The 20,229-nt window shown below is 44.2% G+C and overlaps 1 protein-coding gene across 1 annotated transcript in view; it reads left to right on the top strand.

The window, feature by feature from the left end:
• GALK2 (galactokinase 2) overlaps positions 1 to 20,229 on the top strand; it is a 477,779-nt gene that overhangs the window by 81,044 nt on the left and 376,506 nt on the right. Inside the window, exon 4 of the mRNA XM_077263708.1 lies at positions 9,918 to 10,008. Coding sequence (XP_077119823.1) covers positions 9,918 to 10,008 — 91 coding nt within the window. The remainder of the gene's footprint in view (positions 1 to 9,917; positions 10,009 to 20,229) is intronic.

Genomic DNA, 20,229 nt, shown 5'->3' with positions numbered 1-20,229 from the left:
TTAATTCAAGCCGCCACTAGACTGTGGAGCAGGGAGAATATGTTCTGTGGAGTGACAAATCAAGGTTCTGTATATGACAATCTGATGGTCTAGTCTGGTTTTGTCAAAGCCAAGAAAATGTTACCAGCCTGACTGAATTATGCCAACTGCATACTTAGTGAAGGAAGGATAATACTATGGAGTTATTTTTCTGGGGTTGGCCTAGGCCCTTCACTTCCAGTGAAGGAAAATCATAATGCTTCAGTATGTCTGGATATTTTGAATTATATTTAAATTGTATACTTCCAAATTTATGGGAAAAGTTTGGGGAAAGCCATTCTCTGTTCCAGCATGACTGTGCCCCAGTACACAAAGAAAGGTCCATAAAGAACTTGACTGGCTGCTTAGAACGTCTGACCTCAACACAACCAATACATTTTGAATGAACTAGAACAGAATTTGCGCACCAGGCCCCCGTCCAATCTCATTGGCTGAACCCACAAATGCTCTTATGAATGAGTGGGTAACAATTTCCCCAGATACACTCCTAAATCTTATAGAAAGTATTGACAGAAGATTATTAGCTGCTTTAACTGCAAAGAGGATGATCAGCTTCATATTAATGTCTATGGATTTAGAAGGATTTGTCATAAATGCTCATTTAGGTGTAATGTGTTGGTGTCGCAATACATTTGACCACATAGTGGGCATTATTTGTTTTTGCCACTATTGTCGAATCCTTTGTATACGTAGTTGTCATTACTAGGCATAAAATAATTAGAGAACTTATTAACAGGACTGTTCTTTAATCAATTATTTTTCTCAATTATCATATTCCAGCTAGTAAAATAAAAACAGCTGGTACTCACCCCTGGTGTTGGCACTATTCCAGCAAATGTCGACCCCGGGTTTACTTGACATTGGCTGCAGGGCTCATGTGACATGACAATCAGCGGCTGCTTCACTTTCACTTCCTTGATGAAACTGACATCCAGAAGAAGTGAGAGCTGGTGCTGCTCTGTGGCCTCCTCCATATGTCGGTTTCAGCCTAAGGAAGTGAGAGTGAAGTAGCCCATTACTGGCAGGCATCAGAGGTGAGTATAGGCTATTTTTCTTTTGCATTGGGGAATATAGTAGTTGAGAAGGAATTGTCCGAGTAGTGGACATATATATAAATCAAGCCAAAAATGCTCAATTATAAAATTACTCTAAAGAGATATAGAAAAGATATATCAAATATACAGTGGGGGAAATAACTCAACTCGCCGTGTTTTGAGGAAGAGAAATGCTGCCTATAACCCAAAGAACACCGTCCCCACTGTCAAGCATAGAGGTGGAAACATGTTTTGGGGATGTTTCTCTGCTAAGGGCACAGGACTACTTCACCGCATCCATGGGAGAATGGATGGAGCCATGTTCCGTAAAATCCTGATTGACAACCTCCTTCTCTCCGCCAGGACATTAAAAATAGGTCGTGGCTGGGTCTTCCAGCAAGACAATGACCCAAAACATATAGCCAAGGCAACAAAGTAGTGGCTCACAAAGAAACACATTAGGGTCATGGAGTGGCCTAGCCAGTCTCCAGACCATAATTCCATAGAAAACTTATGAGGGAGTTGAAGCTCCATGTTGCCAAGTGACAGCCTCAAAATTTTAATGATTTAGAGATGATCTGCAAAGAGGAGTGGACCAAAATTCCTCCTGACGTGCGCAAACCTCATCATCAACTACAAAAAAAAATCTGATTTGCTTGCCAACAAGGGTTTTGCCACCAAGTATTAAGTCTTGTTTGCCAGAGGGATCACATACTTACTTCTCACTGCAAAATGCAAATAAATTTATATAATTTTATACAATGTGATTTTCTGGAAATTTTTAATATTCTATCTCTCAAGGCTAAAATTAACCTACCTTTAAAATTATAGACTGTTCATGTCTTTGTCAGTGGGCAAACTTACAAAATCAGCAAGGGATCAAATACTTAATTCCCCCACTGTTTATTCATCTGAGTAATTGTTTTATAGGGTATAGGAAACAATAATAATAATAATAATTAATGGCAACCCTAAACACAAACGCAAACCAAGGAAAAGCACCAAAAACGGTAATAAGCCCACAAATAAATTCATGTGTATAAAAGTATGCCTTCATTCCAGTAGAAGACCTCATATGGGAAGGCTTTTATCAGGCTACTAGGCTTATAGTTTTGCATATTTGGCATTGTATGATTGGCATCATATGTTAGCATACCTTCTAGTTTCCACACTTAGTCCATTTTTTGCCCCATTCTTTCCACTTCTGTTATTCAGGACTCCTTTTTTACTGCTGGACTCTGTGATATTTTTTTAACAAAGTATATACTTTTATATACATTGCTTTACTTGTGGATTTATTACATTTTGTTGTCCTTTTTCATAGTTTTCATATATATAAATCGGCATATTAGTACGATGGCTGCTGGTAGATAATGTTTACTTCATGACAGGTTCCCTTTAACTGTTACTTTTTAAACAGGGCCAGTTCACGGTCCCTCAGACCATTGGAGGGCCGGAATATAGTTTAAAAAAAAAAACTATGAGCAAATTCCTATACACACTGCACATATCTTATTTTGAAGTAAAAAAACAAACAAAACAGGAACAAATACAATATGTAAAAAGAAGAACAAGCAAAGTTAAATCCACAAAATTACCAGTATTTCAATGGGAACTATGGGCCTGTTTTTGGCTAATGAGATGGTCTATGTCCGGTTCCATATTTGTCACTGCCAGTCGTAACAAGTGAAGCAATTGTTCTCTTTCTTGATATCATTGTTTCCTAGGGATTCCAAATTGCTATTAGTAAAATACCAATATATATACAGCGCTACATAAACAATATACCAGCAATAAAATTGCCCACACAGAGACCTACAGACTGCACTGTCCATCAGTGCAGTGTGATCAGTGCCCATCAATGCAGTCTTGCCAGTCCATATCCTTTCAGCCTCACCAGTGCCCATATTGGTGCAACTCCGCTTTTACCTCAGGCTCAGACTGGTGTGGTGCGAGAGTCCCCAGAAGGCACGTAAATGTCCCCAATAGGCAGCATCCAGCTCTGGCAAAAATTAAGAGACCACCACATCAAAACCCTGTCATGGGCAGCCCAATCTCCAGACCTGAACCCCATTGAAAACCTCTGGAATGTAATCAAGAGGATGATGGATAGTCACAAGCCATCAAACAAAGAAGAACTGCTTAATTTTTTGCACCAGAAGCAGTGTGAAAGACTGGTGGAAAGCATGCCAAGAAGCATGAAAACTGTGATTAAAAATCATGGTTATTCCACAAAATATTGATTTCTGGACTTTTCCTGAGTTAAAACGTTAGTATTGTTGTTTCTAAATGATTATGAAGTTGTTTTCTTTGTATTATTTGAGGTCTGAAAGCACTGGGTTTTTGTTTTTAAATTTTGAGCATTTTTCTTTGTCAGAAAAAAAATACAAAATTAATTGCTTAGAAATTCGGAGACATGTTGTCAGAAGTTTATAGAACAAAAGAAAAATATACATTTTACTCAAAATTATACCTATAAAGAGAAAAATCAGACAAACTGAACATTTTTCAGTGCTCTCTTAATTTTTCCAAGAGCTGTAGGTCCCCAATAGGCAGCATTGGTCCCCAATAGGCAGATAAATGTCCACAATAGGCAGGTAAATGTCCCAAAAAGGCAGGTAAATGTCCCAATACGCAGGTAAATGTCCCCAACAGGCAGGTAAATGTCCCCAATAGGCAACATAGGTCTCCAATAGGCAGCATAGTCCCCAATAGGCAGGTAAATGTCCCCAGTAGGCAGCATAGATCCCCAATAGGCAGGTAAATGTCCCCAATAGGCAGTATAGGTCCCCAATAGGCAGTATAGGTCCCCAATAGGCAGTATAGGTCCCCAATAGGCAGTGTAGGTCCCCAACAGGCAGGTAAATGTCCCCAATAGGCAGTATAAGTCCGCAATATAGGCAGTTTAGGTCCCTGACAGGCAAGTAAATGTCCCCAATAGACATCATAGGTCCCCAATAGGCAGGTAAATGTCCCCAATAGGCAGTATAAGCCCCCACCAGCCAGGCAGGTAAATGTCCCCAATAGGCAGTTAAATGTCCCCAGTAGGCAGTATAGGTCCCTGACAGGCAGGTAAATGTCCCCAATAGGCAGTATAGATCCCCAATAGGCAGGTAAATGTCCCCAATAGGCAGTATAGGTCCCCGACAGGCAGGTAAATGTCCCCAATAGGCAGTATAGATCCCCAATAGGCAGGTAAATGTCCCCAATAGGCATTATAGGTCCCCAATACGCAGGTAAATATCCCCAATAGGCAGTATAGGTCGCCGACAGGCAGGTAAATGTCTCCAATAGGCAACATAGGTCCCCGACAGCCAGGTAAATGTCCCCAATAGGCATTATAGGTCCCCAATAGGCAGATTAATGTCCCCAATAGGCAGTATAGGTCCCCCGACAGGCAGGTAAATGTCTCCAATAGGCAGTATAGGTCCCCGACAGGCAGGTAAATGTCTCCAATAGGCAGTATAGGTCCCCGACAGGCAGGTAAATGTCACCAATAGGCAATATAGGTCCCCGACAGGCAGGTAAATGTCTCCAATAGGCAGTATAGGTCCCCGACAGGCAGGTAAATGTCCCCAATAGGCAATATAGGTCCCCCACAGGCAGGTAAATGTCCCCAATAGGGAATATAGGTCTCCGACAGGCAGGTAAATGTCTCCAATAGGCAGTATAGGTCCCCGACAGGCAGGTAAATGTCCCCAATAGGCAATATAGGTCCCCGACAGGCAGGTAAATGTCCCCAATAGGCAATATAGGTCCCCGACAGGCAGGTAAATGTCTCCAATAGGCAGTATAGGTCCCCAACAGGCAGGTAAATGTCTCCAATAGGCAGTATAGGTCCCCGACAGGCAGGTAAATGTCCCCAATAGGCAGTATAGTTCCCCAACAGGCAGGTAAATGTCCCCAATAGGCAGTATAGGTCCCCGACAGGCAGGTAAATGTCCCCAATAGGCAGTATAGTTCCCCAACAGGCAGGTAAATGTCCCCAATAGGCAGTATAGGTCCCCGACAGGCAGGTAAATGTCCCCAATAGGCAGTATAGTTCCCCAACAGGCAGGTAAATGTCCCCAATAGGCAGTATAGTTCCCCAACAGGCAGGTAAATGTCCCCAATAGGCAACATAGGTCCCCAATTGGCATGATAGACCGGATCCGGCTTTAAAAATCTATGTCCCCCGCTGCTCTGAAGAGGCGCCCGCTCGACTCAGTCTTCTTCTGGAACAGGAGGTGTGACGTCATCAGGCCACGTCTGTGCTGCATACGGAGGGCCACGCATCGCCTTTCCTCGCCGCCTCGTCTTCCGCCCGCGATTACAGGGCCCGCCGGCATTGAACTGTAGTGAAGTTCAATGTCGGCAGGGCCCGATAAATGTCTTTGGCGGGCCGCATGTGGCCCGTGGGCCATAGTTTGAGGACCCCTGGTTTAGATGCTGTAATCAGAATTGGTGTTCTCTTCAATCCCGGACATTGTAGCAGTAGCTTGCCTTTATATTATTTTTGGCTTTTGGTGCAACTGAAGACAAATATGCAGCAAATATTTTATAGTTTTGTAGCTTAAAGATTGAAAATAGTCACAAGTCCATGCAGTTCAACCTATAATCTGACATATTGACCCACTGGAAGGCAGAAATCCTATGAAGCCAATACTAATTGCTCCATATTAATGAAAAAATGTCCTTCCCAACTCCACATACGGCAATCAGACTAGTTTCTTAGATCATTGTCCCGTCACAGAATTTAGTACCTGTAATATTATAGTTTTCAAGAAAGGCTTCCAGGCCCTCCTTGTACATTTTTAGTGAATCAACTATTACAATATCATGTGGTAGAGCGTTCCATATTCTCACTGCTCTTAGGCTACGTTCACATTTGCGTTGTGCGCCGCAGCGTCGTCGCCGCAACAAAACGCATGCGTCGTGCGGCCCTATCTTTAACATTGGGGCCGCATGGCGCCGCATGTACATGCGTTGTCATGCGTTTTGGTGCGTCGTACGCCGCATGCGGCGTTAGGGCGCACCTGTCAGGGCGCGGCAAACGCAACATGTTGCATTTTTTTTGCGGCGCTGACTTTTTAAAAAAACGCATGCGTCGTGTTTGCGTCGCTTTTGCGTCGTCGATGCGCCTTTTTTCCCATTGATTTGTATTGACAACGCAGACGACGCAAGTACTTGCGTCGTGGTGCGTTGTACGACGCATGCGTTTTCCAATAAATATGCAAAACATTGTATAGATTTTGGGGGGGCGCATGCGGCGCAAAACGCAGCGTTTTTTGTTCAAAACGCAACTGCGTTTTTGTTTGCGTTGTGCGTTGCGGCGCCGACGCTGCGGCGCACAACGCAAATGTGAACGTAGCCTTACAGTAAGGACTCGTGCAGACACGGACTGCAATGCATGGACTGGTCGCAGGTCTCCCAACCAGAGCATGACAGCTTCATATAGTTCTATGAGGCTTGGGTCGGAAGTGCAAGGACTGTCCATGCATTGCAGTCCATGCTTGGACCAATTTGCATGCACGTCTGCATGAGCCCTAAAACATCCATGATGATCATTAAACCTTCTTTCCTCTAGACATAGAGGATGCCCCCTTGTTATCATTGTGACTTGTAGGAGCGTTTCTACACACGAAACAACCATTGTCCACATGCATCCCTCTAACTCCTTGGCAATGAGTTGTGTTTTTTTTCTAAATCAGATCATTTTAGTTAAACATTTTTTTTTATTCCCAATATAATACAAACGTCATAATAATGTATTCCAACTAAGAACCTACCCAAATTCAGACTCGGACAGCAATGAGGTTTTGTTAACTGTGGCTTAATAAAAGTACTTTTTATGGATGGCTCGTGCAACTTTTCTACATTGAATGGAACTTTGGGACTGTTATATTTCAGTAGAGCACCACGAGGTCCACGGTCGTTGTATGGTGAATCCTGGATTCTTTTAGCCATCAGCAATTAGACTGCGCCAAGTGATCCCTTTTTTCTGTTCATTTTCCATTATTGCCATAGTTGCAGGCGTAGGTGTAAGAAAAAAAAATTAAAAGAACTCAATATTGTCCTTTCTTATATTTGAACATTAGAGGGAAAGTTGCCCCTTTGATTTCATTTCTCCAACCTGTCTTGGTATTGCATTGCACCCAATCCGCTAATAACTTTGATCGCTGGATCCCTAAGACTGCGTTGCAAAAAGTGTTTAAAAAAAAAAGGTAAAAGTTTTTGCTGTTGCAAAACTAATAAAATATAAATGTATAACGCAATACAAATGTGTAACGTCACAGATGGATCTACAATATCGGCAACCCCTTGTTTTCTGGCACTGCCCAGCATGGTCTAGCTGCAGCCATTTTTTATTCTAGGCCTCTGTGCATTTCTGAATTCCCTTTATTTGTCCCATCCTCTTTACATTCAGTTTAGATTGCTAAAGCTTTGCAATCATATGCTCCAATTTGAGGTTAAATTAGGAATTTTTTGATGAAATGATTGCAGTGTATCCATGTGCTGTGCTTTCCTTTATGTTGATAATAGTTGTCTTATTACATTATTGTTGGCATTTTACAGACCACAGCTAGTGTGCGTTCAGGTGCCCCAAGCCTAACCCCAGGCATATGGAGGATGAGCTAGTTTATTGCCAATAATATCTTAATCCACAGAGTGCATAAATTCCAGTAATGTTCCAATTTAGTCTTTTGGTTTTCTCTGAACATCTTTTATTGAGTGGCTTTATTGATTCAATAGGATGAGATAAGTGGAATGCTCAGCTAACATGGTCCAGATTTCCAGACGTTTTAAAATCCAGCATTAACAGCATTGTTATACTGCGCTGATTATGTTAGACATTAAAATAGTTTGCTTAACGAATTAGGACATATAATGTCAAATTAAGTCTTTTTGGTTTTCTATTTTATTCTAATGTGTATGTTTGGTTTTTTTTAGACTAAGTTCCCATGGTGCGAAAACAGCAAAAGTGAAAATTTGCTGCTTTTTAAGGTGCAACAAAGAAATCTCATGCAGTTACTGCAAAATATGTCCAGTGTGGAAACTGACAGGAGCGCAGATGTCAAGGAATGGGGGAAATGTGCAGCTTCGCCACACTTTTTCTCAGTGATGCCCACAGCAATATACACCTCTGCTGGTATTACTGGTGGACCTCTGCTTCCGGAGGGCCACAGCAAATACATTCCGTGGGAACTTAGCCTTATCGTTTCTTGGGAGCTGCTATATCGCACATACACACTCCCATCACTCATTATCTACACAGACTCTACTGCAGGCTTCAAAGTATGATAACTGAAATATCTAGGAGTCTATTGACAAAGGAACATCATAGGTTACTACTGTCTTCAAGAAGTGATGAAGTGCAGACCCTCAGGGAGTGACAGGAGAGATGCATACTTTATAGCCGAGATGCATATAAAGCCTTAACTGTGTGTACAATGTTTCAATGCTGCCATTTCTAGGCCTTCAGCAGCACTAGAGAAATATCATTAACATTACACATAATTGGACTCCTAATTTAAAATATTCTGCCCTAATCTACACAGATAAGCAAATGAGAATGCTACAAAATAACCTTAATAGTTTCGGCCTATTATGACTTCTCTAGTAGTCAATGGGAATACTGGAATGTTTGGACGACTGTCGATCGGTAAATATGCTCTTCAGTCATTTAATAGCCTGTTTACACAGGCAGACCTTGCTTGATGATTTGCACTGACCGAGCTGTAATAGGTCATTTACTACGCATGGGCTTCCATTGTTCTCGGCAGTGCGAGTGTTATTTACACAGGACAATGCCCTGTAGCACAAAAGATCATTTCCAAAGAGTGGAATTTTTTTTTTTCGTTCGTCGGGTGATCAGCAGCCTGTTTAGACTGCAGGATTACCATGGAACGAGCGTTCCTAGGATTGCTCGTTCATGATAATAGTGCAATGTTAATGAGTTTTACAGCTGTGAATCCTCAACGCTATTATGCCAAAAATTTAATGGGAAACGCTTTAAAAAAATCACAATTTCTTTTGCACAGTGTGTAGTTGTGGAGAAAATTTGTCAACTTTTGGTGTTTTCAAGGCTGTTTTGGCAAAGTCCACCAAAATGGCAACCCTGCCTGCTCGTCTAATTCATGACGGGCTGAGGTGTAACTTATGCCACAAATCTTACTACAGTTACCGAGCAGGAGGCACAACACAAGTAGTGCCATTCTTGATGAATTGGGGGCCTAAAATTATATACGTTTTAGTCAAAACTGTAAAAAAAAAAATGTTTGTAATTAAAACCTTATTGTCACCATCACCACTACAGATTCTTTTGTGATTTTATAAGGTTGTGCCACTTATGAATGGCATGTGCTTGCTAACTGAATGATATAGTGTAGAGCTGGAACGACGGGCACTGCAGAGATGTAGTATTGCTGAATGCCAGCCTTGCTTTTTGGTATTGCTCTTTCTTCAAGCAAATAATCGTAATATGGTCTTATCAGATGTTCCTTCAATCCAATCTGACTTGGTGCATTCATTATTATACACCTTGTGGTCTGTAGATATTTCGAGCTGATATCACTCATCTCTATATTCTTAGTGCAAGAATACTATGTATAAAAAATGTCCTATTCAACTCTGTTTTTACATTCTTTGCAGTTCTGTTATTTAAAAACCTTATTTTTTTATCACAAAATTTGGAAAAAAATACCTGCCTTTGTTTTATTTGACAAACATTACGTCTCCAATTTCCATCTTTCAGCTAGAACACATATTTTTCTTGACTGTCTCACCCTATTTTGCCAGGATGTGGCAGCCAAGAGCTATCAAATGGTCCTGTTTCATGATTGTAACTTTTTTTTCTCTTTATAGGGACTTTTCCTTAGATCTCAATGATGTTCAGATTAATAAGACAAAACCCTTGTGGCACAGTTACTTTCTGTGTGGACTGAAAGGAATTCAGGTAAATAATATTATGAAGGATGCAATAATTTCTTCTGTTCAGAAGTCTACTCACATTTACTTTGAGGATTATAATGATACATTTACTGTTATTTCTGCACGTTTATCAAATATCATCTGAATAGCTCACGATATAGGGGCAGTACATGCACCCTGGTAACGCTGGAAGGAGTTAATAACATTAGAGAAGACTTCGTTCTATGGAGGCATCCTGCCTTAATAATGAGCAGACCTTCAGCCAGTCCGTCTGTGACATGTGCATGGGTAAACTCATTTAAAAGCAATTGTCAGCATCCTATGATTCAGTGATACAAATGACCTCATACCTAATAAGAAAGTACACTGATTAAATAACTGGAAAACATAGAGGTAATTGAGAAGTTGAGTTCATGCAAATCTAGGCTTTAATTTTCATGCTAGTCCTTTCAAAAGGAGGTCAAAAGCCTTGTAACATTCCTCTGATTGAAGATGACAACTCTAAAACTTAAGGAAAGATAAATTGCTACAGCCCCCATCTATCACAGTGACATGAGTTCTGAGTACCCCGCCTTGTACTCTGGCAAAAATTTTCCAAGAATATATGATTGATCAGCATTTGCATTAATAATGTGCTTTGAAGAGATATTGCAAGCATGTTTTAGAGAAGGAAACCTGCAGTATGGTGTGGTTATATCTTCTATCTAAATGATAAAAATTAAGATTTTACTTCGGATTACTCTTATCTTTGCTTCTCCTACAAGCTGCAGCCCCACGGCACTTCCAATGAAGAGCTGCCTCCTATAACAGCACCTGGAGTGCACAGGTTCGGGTCAGCAGTGTAATTGTGCTGTTGGTCTGAGCTGTCACTCAGTCAGCAGTGCCTTACAGCAATCAGGAGCTGGGGGGCGCTGTGCTCCTGATTCAGTGACAGATTGCCTGTATACCATTGGCAGCGCAGTGACACTGAATCTCATAAGAGAAGCAAAGTAGGAGGTCTTATGAGGACTGGTGGTTATGATTGGGGAGGTATCACAAGATTCGGTCTGATGTACAGTATTGAGGCAGATTATGGACAATATTTAACAATATTTAAAGGGAACATGTCATCACGATTTAATATGTTAAAATAAAGGTATGGTCATAATGGATCTTTTGTATTGATTTCATGGATACCTGTAGGACATAAATCCACATCCTGGTTATTGTTTAATTCACATTAGAAGTTTTCATATGATGTCCTCTTCGTGCATTGGGCAGGACTTTGGGGCAGGAATATGAGTGGGGTCTTAGGTTCTGCTGCGGCTCCTCTGCGTTTGTCTACATTAAAGTTCACGCTAGCGCTGGCAGTGTTTGCGCACATTCATCTCCCAGTGGTCTTCAGCAAAATGGCAGCGTGGTGCATGCTCAGATTAACTCCAGAATGTCTTCAGTGAAATGGCACCGGTGGTGGCACATGTGCAGATTGAGACCTCGGCTCAATAAGGAGCTAAGATTTCAATCTGCGCACTCACCGCCACCGGTGCCATTTCACTGAAGAGCATCGGGAGATGAATGCACACAAGCGCCGCCAGTAGCAAGGGTGGCATTAGCACAAACTTTAATAATGGAGGCTCGTATAAAGGCAGAAGGGATGTGGCAGAGCCGAAAACCCTACCCACAGTCCCGCCCCAAAGTCCTGCCCAATGCAAAGAGGCTATTGTACCAAACGCCTAACATGAATTAAACAAGAACCAGAATGCAGATTTCTTCCCTACAGGTATCAATTAAATGAATATAAAAGCACCAATATGACCATATTATTTTAGCATAATAAATCGTGATGACAGTTTCTCTTTAAAGGGGCATGTCTGCTAAGATTTTTTTTTTCGTATATTACCAAGTGTAATGTGACTTTCATATGCAATTTAAAAATAATGAGTTGGGAGTTTGTTTTTGTGGTATCATTTTTTTAAAAATCCCTGTGTGTAAACTACTTCCTATCCAGTATCTTCAGCACCCTCCCTGCATTCACTAGTATCACAGTAGATAAGGAATCACTTTACAGCTCTCTGTCTGACCTAAAGTCTGACTTTAGGAGAAGACTAGCTGTTTCCAGCCAGCTAACGCTCGGCACACTCATTGCTATCAAATTAACGCTGCTGGTGATTAAACTAAAGTAAATAATGACAACATTCAATAGCGCTTACGCAGGTGGTAAATTAACTTAAAATGAAGTTAATAACAATAATTGTGGTAATGTGGTGGGTGGCGGGCTTATGTGTGGTAATGTGGTGGGGGCGGGATTATCTGTGATGGGGAGGTGGGATTATGTGTGGTGATGTGGTGGGGGGCTGGATTATGTGTGGTGATGTGGGGGGGCGGGTTTATGTGTGGTGATGTGGTGGGGGGGCAGGTTTATGTGTGGTGATGTGGTGGGGGCGGGATTATGTGTGGTGATGTGGTGGGGGGCGGGATTATGTGTGGTAATGTGGTGGGGGCGGGATTATCTGTGGTGGGGGGCGGGATTATGTGGTAATGTGGTGGGAGGCGGGATTATCTGTGGTGATGTGGTGGGGGGGCGGGATTATGTGAGGTAGTGTGGTGGAGGACGGGATTATGTGTGGTAATGTGGTGGGGGGTGGGATTATGTGTGGTAATGTGGTGGGGGGCGGGATTATGTGTGGTATTGTTGTGGGGGATTATCTGTGGTGATGTGGTGGGGGCGGGATTATCTGTGGTGATGTGGGGGGCGGGATTATGTGTGGTAATGTGGTGGGGGGCAGGATTACCTGTGGTGATGTGGTGGGGGGGTGGGATTGTGTGTGGTAATGTGGGAGGGCGGGATTATGTGTGGTAATGTGGGGGGCGGGATTATGTGGTGATGTGGTGGGGGGCGGGATTATGTGTGGTAATGTGGTGGTGGTGGGTGGGATTATGTGTGGTATTGTGGTGGGGGATTATCTGTAGTGATGTGGTGGGGGGGATTATCTGTGGTGATGTGGTGGGGGGTGGGATTATGTGTGGTAATGTGGTGGGGGTGGGATTATGTGTGGTGGGGGGCAGGATTATGTGTGGTAATGTGGTGGGGTGTGTGGTTATGTGTGGTAATGTGGGGGGCGGGATTATGTGTGGTAATGTGGTGGGGGTATGTGTGGTGATGTGGTGGGTGGGGGGATTATGTGTGGTGATGTGGTGGGTGGGGGGATTATGTGTGGTGATGTGGTGGGGGCGGGATTATGTGTGGTGATGTGGTGGGGGGCGGCATTATGTGTGGTAATGTGGTGGGGGGATTATGTGTGGTGATGTGGTGGGTGGGGGGATTATGTGTGGTGATGTGGTGGGGGCGGGATTATGTGTGGTGATGTGGTGGGAGGCAGGATTATGTGTGGTAATATGGTGGGGGGCAGGATTATGTGTGGTAATGTGGTGGGGGCGGGATTATGTGTGGTAATGTGGTGAGGAGCGAGATTATGTGTGGTGAGATTATGTGTGGTAATGTGGTGGGGGCGGGATTATGTGTGATGTGGTGGCGGGCGGGATTATGTGTGGTGATGTGGTGGGGGGCGGGATTATGTGTGGTGATGTGGTGGGGGGCGGGATTATGTGTGGCGATGTGGTGGGGGGCGGGATTATGTGTGGTGGGGGGCGGGATTGTGTGTGGTGATGTGGTGGGGGGGCAGGATTATGTGTGGTAATGTGTTGGGGGACTGGATTATGTGTGGTAATGTGGTGAGGGGGCGGGATTATGTGTGGTAATGTGGTGGAGGGGCTGGATTATGTGTGGTAATGTGGTGAGGGGGCGGGATTATGTGTGGTAATGTGGTGGGGGCGGGATTATGTGTGATGTGGTGGGGGGCTGGATTATGTGTGGTAATGTGGTGGGGGGTGGGCTATAAGTGTGGTGATGTGGTGGGGGGCGGGATTATGTGTGGTGATGTGGTGGGGGGCGGGATTATGTGTGGTGATGTGGTGGGGGGCGGGATTATGTGTGGTGGGGGGCGGGATTGTGTGTAGTGATGTGGTGGGGGGGCAGGATTATGTGTGGTAATGTGTTGGGGGGCTGGATTATGTGTGGTGGAGGGGCGGGATTATGTGTGGAAATGTGGGGGTGGGATTATGTGTGGTGATGTGGTGGGGGGCGGGATTATGTGTGGTAATGTGGTGGGGGGCGGGATTATGTGGTGATATGGTGAGGGGGCGGGATTATGTGTGGTAATGTGGTGAGAGGGCAGGATTATCTGTGGTAATGTGGTGGGGGGCGGGATTGTATGTGGTGATGTGGTGGGGGGCGGGATTATGTGTGGTGGCGGGCGGGATTGTGTGTGGTGGGGGCGGGATTATGTGTGGTGATGTGGTGGGGGCGGGATTATGTGTGGTAATGGGGTGGGGGGCAGGTGTTGTGAATTCTGCTTTTGGGCTCCCTCCGGTGGTTGTAGGTGGTAATGCAGTTGCCCCTGAGTTGCAGTCCTGGTCAGGTATATCTGCTGATTGCAGTTCTGACTGGGGTATTTAGGCGTGCAGGATTCATTAGTCCTTGCCAGTTGTCAATTGTTGTTGGGAGGTGTTGGACCTCTGCTTGGTTCCTCCTGCCTTTCTGCCAAATGAGCAAAGATAAGTGTCTGGTTTTTTTTTCCTGTGGCACACATGCTATGTGCTTCACAATTCAGTGCTATTCTTTGTGTTTTCTTGTCCAGCTTAGATTGTGTCAGTATTTTATCAGTCTTGTTGGATTCTCTGGAGTGGCAGATATACATTCCATGTCTTTAGTTAGATTGTGGAACTTTTTGTATTATCTGCTGTGGATATTTTTGGAAGGGTTTTAATACTGACCGCCTAGTAAGCTGTCCTATCCTTTCCTATTTAGCTAGAGTGGCCTCTTTTGCTAAATCCTGTTTTCTACCTGCGTGTGTCTATTCTTCTCCTACTCACAGTCATTATTCGTGGGGGGCTGCCTATCCTTTGGGGGTCTGCTCTGAGGCAAGGTAGCATTCCTATTTCCATCTATAGGGGTATTTAGTCGTCCGGCTGTGTCGAGGTGTCTAGGGTATGTTAGGCACACCCCACGGCTAGTTCTAGTTGCGGTGTTAGTTCAGGATTTGCGGTCAGTACAGGTTCCACCGATTCCAGAGAAAGTTTCATGCGGCTCCAAGGTCACCAGATCATAACCGTACAACTGGCCCATAATGAGTTAAATGCATCTCAGAAGAAGGGAAGAAAGGTGTTGAGCCATTTTTTTTTCTGTAGTCTGTTTTGACTTTTCTTCCCTTTTTATTTATGGGTGGCTGAGGAGTCTTGTGCCAGCATGGATGTTCAGGAATTAGCTTCTCGTGTAGACCAGCTTGCTGCTAGGGTACAGGGTATTTCTGATTATATTGTTCAGACTCCTGCTTTAGAGCCGAAGATTCCTACTCCTGATTTGTTTTTTGGTGATAGGTCCAAATTTTTGGGTTTTAAAAACAATTGTAAACTGTTTTTTGCTCTGAGACCGCGATCCTCCGGTGATTTCATTCAGCAGGTTAAAATTGTCATCTCCCTGCTGCGTGGCGATCCACAGGATTGGGCATTTTCCCTGGAATCTGGGAATCCGGCCTTGTTTAATGTAGATTCCTTTTTTCAGGCTTTAGGATTATTATATGATGAACCGAATTCTGTGGATCAAGCGGAGAAAACCTTGTTGGCCCTGTCTCAGGGTCAAGAGGCGGCAGAATTGTATTGTCAGAAATTTAGAAAATGGTCTGTGTTGACTAAATGGTATGATGATGCTTTGGCGGCAATTTTCAGAAAGTCGGCATTCTGAAAGAAGGGGTGGTCCTTTCTGCCATTTCCCCTGATTTACGGCGGGTTCTTCAGGAATTTCAGGCTGACAGACCTGACCGCTGTCCTGTGGGGAAATTGTTTGTTCCTGACAGATGGACTAGTAGAGTGATTTCTGAGGTTCACTGTTCTGTGTTGGCTGGTCATCCTGGTATTTTTGGTACCAGAGATTTGGTTGGTAGGTCCTTTTGGTGGCCTTCGTTGTCACGTGATGTGCGTTCTTTTGTGCAGTCCTGTGGGACTTGTGCGCGGGCCAAGCCTTGTTGTTCCCATGCTAGTGGGTTACTTTTGCATTGCCGGTCCCTGAGAGGCCCTGGACGCATATTTCTATGGATTTTATTTCTGATCTTCCGGTTTCCCAGAGGATGTCGGTTATCTGGGTTGTTTGTGACCGGTTTTCTAAGATGGTTCATTTGGTGCCTTTGCCTAAATTGCCTTCCTCTTCAGAGTTGGTTCCGTTCAGCATGTGGTTCATTTGCATGGTATTCCGGAGAATATTGTGTCCGACAGAGGTTCCCAGTTTGTTTCTAGGTTTTGGCGGGCCTTTTGTGCTAGGCTGGGCATTGATTTGTCTTTTTCTTCTGCATTTCATCCTCAGACAAATGGCCAGACCGAGCGAACTAATCAGACTTTGGAGACTTATTTGAGATGCTTTGTGTCTGCCGATCAGGATGTTTGGGTGGCCTTTTTGCCATTGGCCGAGTTTGCCCTTAATAATCGGGCTAGTTCGGCTACTTTGGTTTCGCCTTTTTTTTGTAATTTTGGTTTTCATCCTCGTTTTTCTTCTGGGCAGGTTGAGCCTTCTGACTGTCCTGGTGTGGATTCTGTGGTTGACAGGTTGCAGCAGATTTGGGCTCATGTGGTGGACAATTTGGTGTTGTCTCAGGAGGAGGCTCAACGTTTTGCTAACCGTCGTCGGTGTGTTGGTTCCCGGCTTCGGGTTGGGGATTTGGTTTGGTTGTCTTCCCGTCATGTTCCTATGAAGGTCTCTTCCCCTAAGTTTAAGCCTCGGTTTATTGGTCCTTATAGGATTTCTGAGATTATTAATCCGGTGTCTTTTCGATTGGCGCTTCCGGCCTCTTTTGCTATCCATAATGTCTTCCATAGATCTTTATTGCGGAAATATGTGGTGCCCGTTGTTCCCTCTGTTGATCCTCCGGCCCCTGTGTTGGTTGATGGGGAGTTGGAGTATGTGGTTGAGAAAATTTTGGATTCTCGTTTTTCGAGGCGGAGGCTTCAGTACCTTGTCAAATGGAAGGGTTATGGCCAGGAGGATAATTCTTGGGTTTTTGCTTCTGATGTCCATGCTGCTGATTTGGTTCATGCTTTTCATCTGGCTCGTCCTGATCGGCCTGGGGGCTCTGGTGAGGGTTCGGTGACCCCTCCTCAAGGGGGGGGGTACTGTTGTGAATTCTGCTTTTGGGCTCCCTCCGGTGGTTGTAGGTGGTAATGCAGTTGCCCCTGAGTTGCAGTCCTGGTCAGGTGTATCTGCTGATTGCAGTTCTGACTGGGGTATTTAGGCGTGCAGGATTCATTAGTCCTTGCCAGTTGTCAATTGTTGTTGGGAGGTGTTGGACCTCTGCTTGGTTCCTCCTGCCTTTCTGCCAAATGAGCAAAGATAAGTGTCTGGTTTTTTTTTCCTGTGGCACACATGCTATGTGCTTCACAATTCAGTGCTATTCTTTGTGTTTTCTTGTCCAGCTTAGATTGTATCAGTATTTTCTCAGTCTTGTTGGATTCTCTGGAGTGGCAGATATACATTCCATGTCTTTAGTTAGATTGTGGAACTTTTTGTATTATCTGCTGTGGATATTTTTGGAAGGGTTTTAATACTGACCGCCTAGTAAGCTGTCCTATCCTTTCCTATTTAGCTAGAGTGGCCTCTTTTGCTAAATCCTGTTTTCTACCTGCGCGTGTCTATTCTTCTCCTACTCACAGTCATTATTCGTGGGGGGCTGCCTATCCTTTGGGGGTCTGCTCTGAGGCAAGGTAGCATTCCTATTTCCATCTATAGGGGTATTTAGTCCTCCGGCTGTGTCGAGGTGTCTAGGGTATGTTAGGCACACCCCACGGCTACTTCTAGTTGCGGTGTTAGTTCAGGATTTGCGGTCAGTACAGGTTCCACCGACTCCAGAGAAAGTTTCATGCGGCTCCAAGGTCACCAGATCATAACAGGCAGGATTATGTGTGGTGATGTGTTGGGGAGGCGGGATTATGTGTGGTGATGTGGGGAGGCGGGATTGTGTTTGGTGATGTGGTGCGGATTGTTTGTGGTAATATGGTGGGGGCAGGATTATCTGTGGTAATGTGGTGGAGGGTTGGGATTGTGTGTGGTAATGTGGTGGGGCGGGATTGTATGTGGTAATGTGGTGGGGGGCAGGATTGTGTGTGGTAATGTGGTGGGGGTCGGGATTGTGTGGTAATGTGGTGGGGAAGCGCGATTGAGTGTGGTAATGTGGTGGGGGCGCGATTGTGTGTTAATGTGGTTGGGGGCGGGATTGTGTGTGGTAATGTGGTGGGGGGCGGGATTGTGTGTGGTAATGTGGTGTGGGCGGGATTGTGTGTTAATGTGGTGTGGGGGCGGGATTGTGTGTGGTGATGTGGTGGGGGGCGGAGCTACTGTGCAGGGGACAGGATTAGCGAGTAATCACGATGCCTCTTATATATATAGATAGGGATGCTGAATGCATGAGCGCACCGCACCTCCCTGTGTAATTGTTACCGTATGTAATGTAAGGAGGTTTCTTACTGTACAGTGATGCCCACCACATATGGAAGACAAGGTGCAGTGGAATAGTGGCTCTGGTAGGAAGAGAATCACACACTCCTGCACTCCAGGATGCAGAGCGAGCTAACCGTCCTCGCCACATACTCCAGATAAGGGCCACGGCTCTTACTACTTGTGACAGCACAGTTCAGCATCGAATCTAACTAAAAAAAGCTTAGTTACTCTTTAGCATAAGTTAAACATCAGCTTTTTTCGAAGGTGCATGCTGCTTAACAAATTTGGTGCATTTTGACCTGTCAAAGTGGCAGAAGATCTAGGTTTGCACAAGAAATGTAGTAATTTTTGCAAATTTATTAAAAAAGAAAAACTGAAATATCACATGGTCATAAGTATTCAGACCCTTTGCTCAGTATTGAGTAGAAGCACCCATTTGAGCTAGTACCGCCATGAGTCTTCTTGGGAATGATACAAGTTTTTCACACCTGGATTTGGGGATTCTCTGCCATTCTTCCTTGCAGATCCGTCAGGTTGGATGGTGAACGTTGGTGGACAGCCGTTTTCAGGTCTCTCCAGAGGTGCTCAATTGGGTTTAGGTCAGGGTTCTGGCTGGGCCAGTCAAGAATGGTCACAGAGTTGTTCTAAAGCCACTCCTTTTGTTATTTTAGCTGTGTGCTTTGGGTTATTGTCTTGTTGGAAGGTGAACCTTCGGCCAAGTCTGGGGTCCAGAGCACTCTGGAAGAGGTTTCTATCCAGGATATCTCTGTACTTGGCCGCATTCATGTTTCCTTCAATGACAACCAGTTGTCATATCACTGCAGCTGAAAAACACCCCCATGGCATGATGCTGCCACCACCATGTTTCACTGTTGGGATTGTATTGGGCAGGTGATGAGCAGTGCCTGTTTTTCTCCACACATACCGCTTAGAATTATCACCAAAAAGGTCTATCTTCATCTCATCAGACCAGAGAATCTTATTTCTGATAGGCTGGGAGTCCTTCATGTGTTTTTTTTTTTTTTTTGCAAACTCTATGCGGGCTTTCATATGTCTTGCACTGAGGAGAGGCTTCCATTGGGCCACTCTGCCATAAAGGCCCAACTGGTGGAGGGCTGCAGTGATAATTGACTGTGGAACTCTCTCCCATCTTCCTACTGCATCTGTGGAGCTTAGCCACAGTGATCTTGGAGTTCTTCTTTACCCCTTTTTACCAAGGCTCTTCTCCCGCGATTGCTCAGTTTTGGAAGACGGCCAGGTCTAGGAAGACTTCTGGTGGTCCCAAACTTCTTCCATTTAAGAATTATGGAGGCTACTGTGCTCTTAGGAACCTTGAGAACTGCAGAAATTATTTTGCAACCTTGTCCAGATGTGTGCCTTGCCACAATTCTGTCTCTGAGCTCCTTGGCCAGTTCCTTTGACCTCATGATTCTCATTTGGTCTGACATGCACTGTGAGCTGTGAGGTCTTATATAGAAAGGGTCTGAATACTTATGACCATGTGATATTTCAGTTTTTCTTTTTTATTAAACTTGCAAACATTTCTACATTTCTGTATTTTTCAGTCAAGATGGTGTGCACAGTGTACATTAATGTGAAAAATGAACTTGTTTGAATTTACCAAATGGCTGCAATGAAACAAAGAGTGAAAAATTTAAAGGGGTATGAATACTTTCTGTACCCACTGTGTATATATATATATATATATATATATATATATATATATAT

The sequence above is a fragment of the Ranitomeya variabilis genome, chromosome 5 (assembly GCF_051348905.1).
Source record: "Ranitomeya variabilis isolate aRanVar5 chromosome 5, aRanVar5.hap1, whole genome shotgun sequence".
Classification (NCBI taxonomy): domain Eukaryota; kingdom Metazoa; phylum Chordata; class Amphibia; order Anura; family Dendrobatidae; genus Ranitomeya; species Ranitomeya variabilis.
This window is presented reverse-complemented; position numbering and strand designations above follow the sequence as displayed.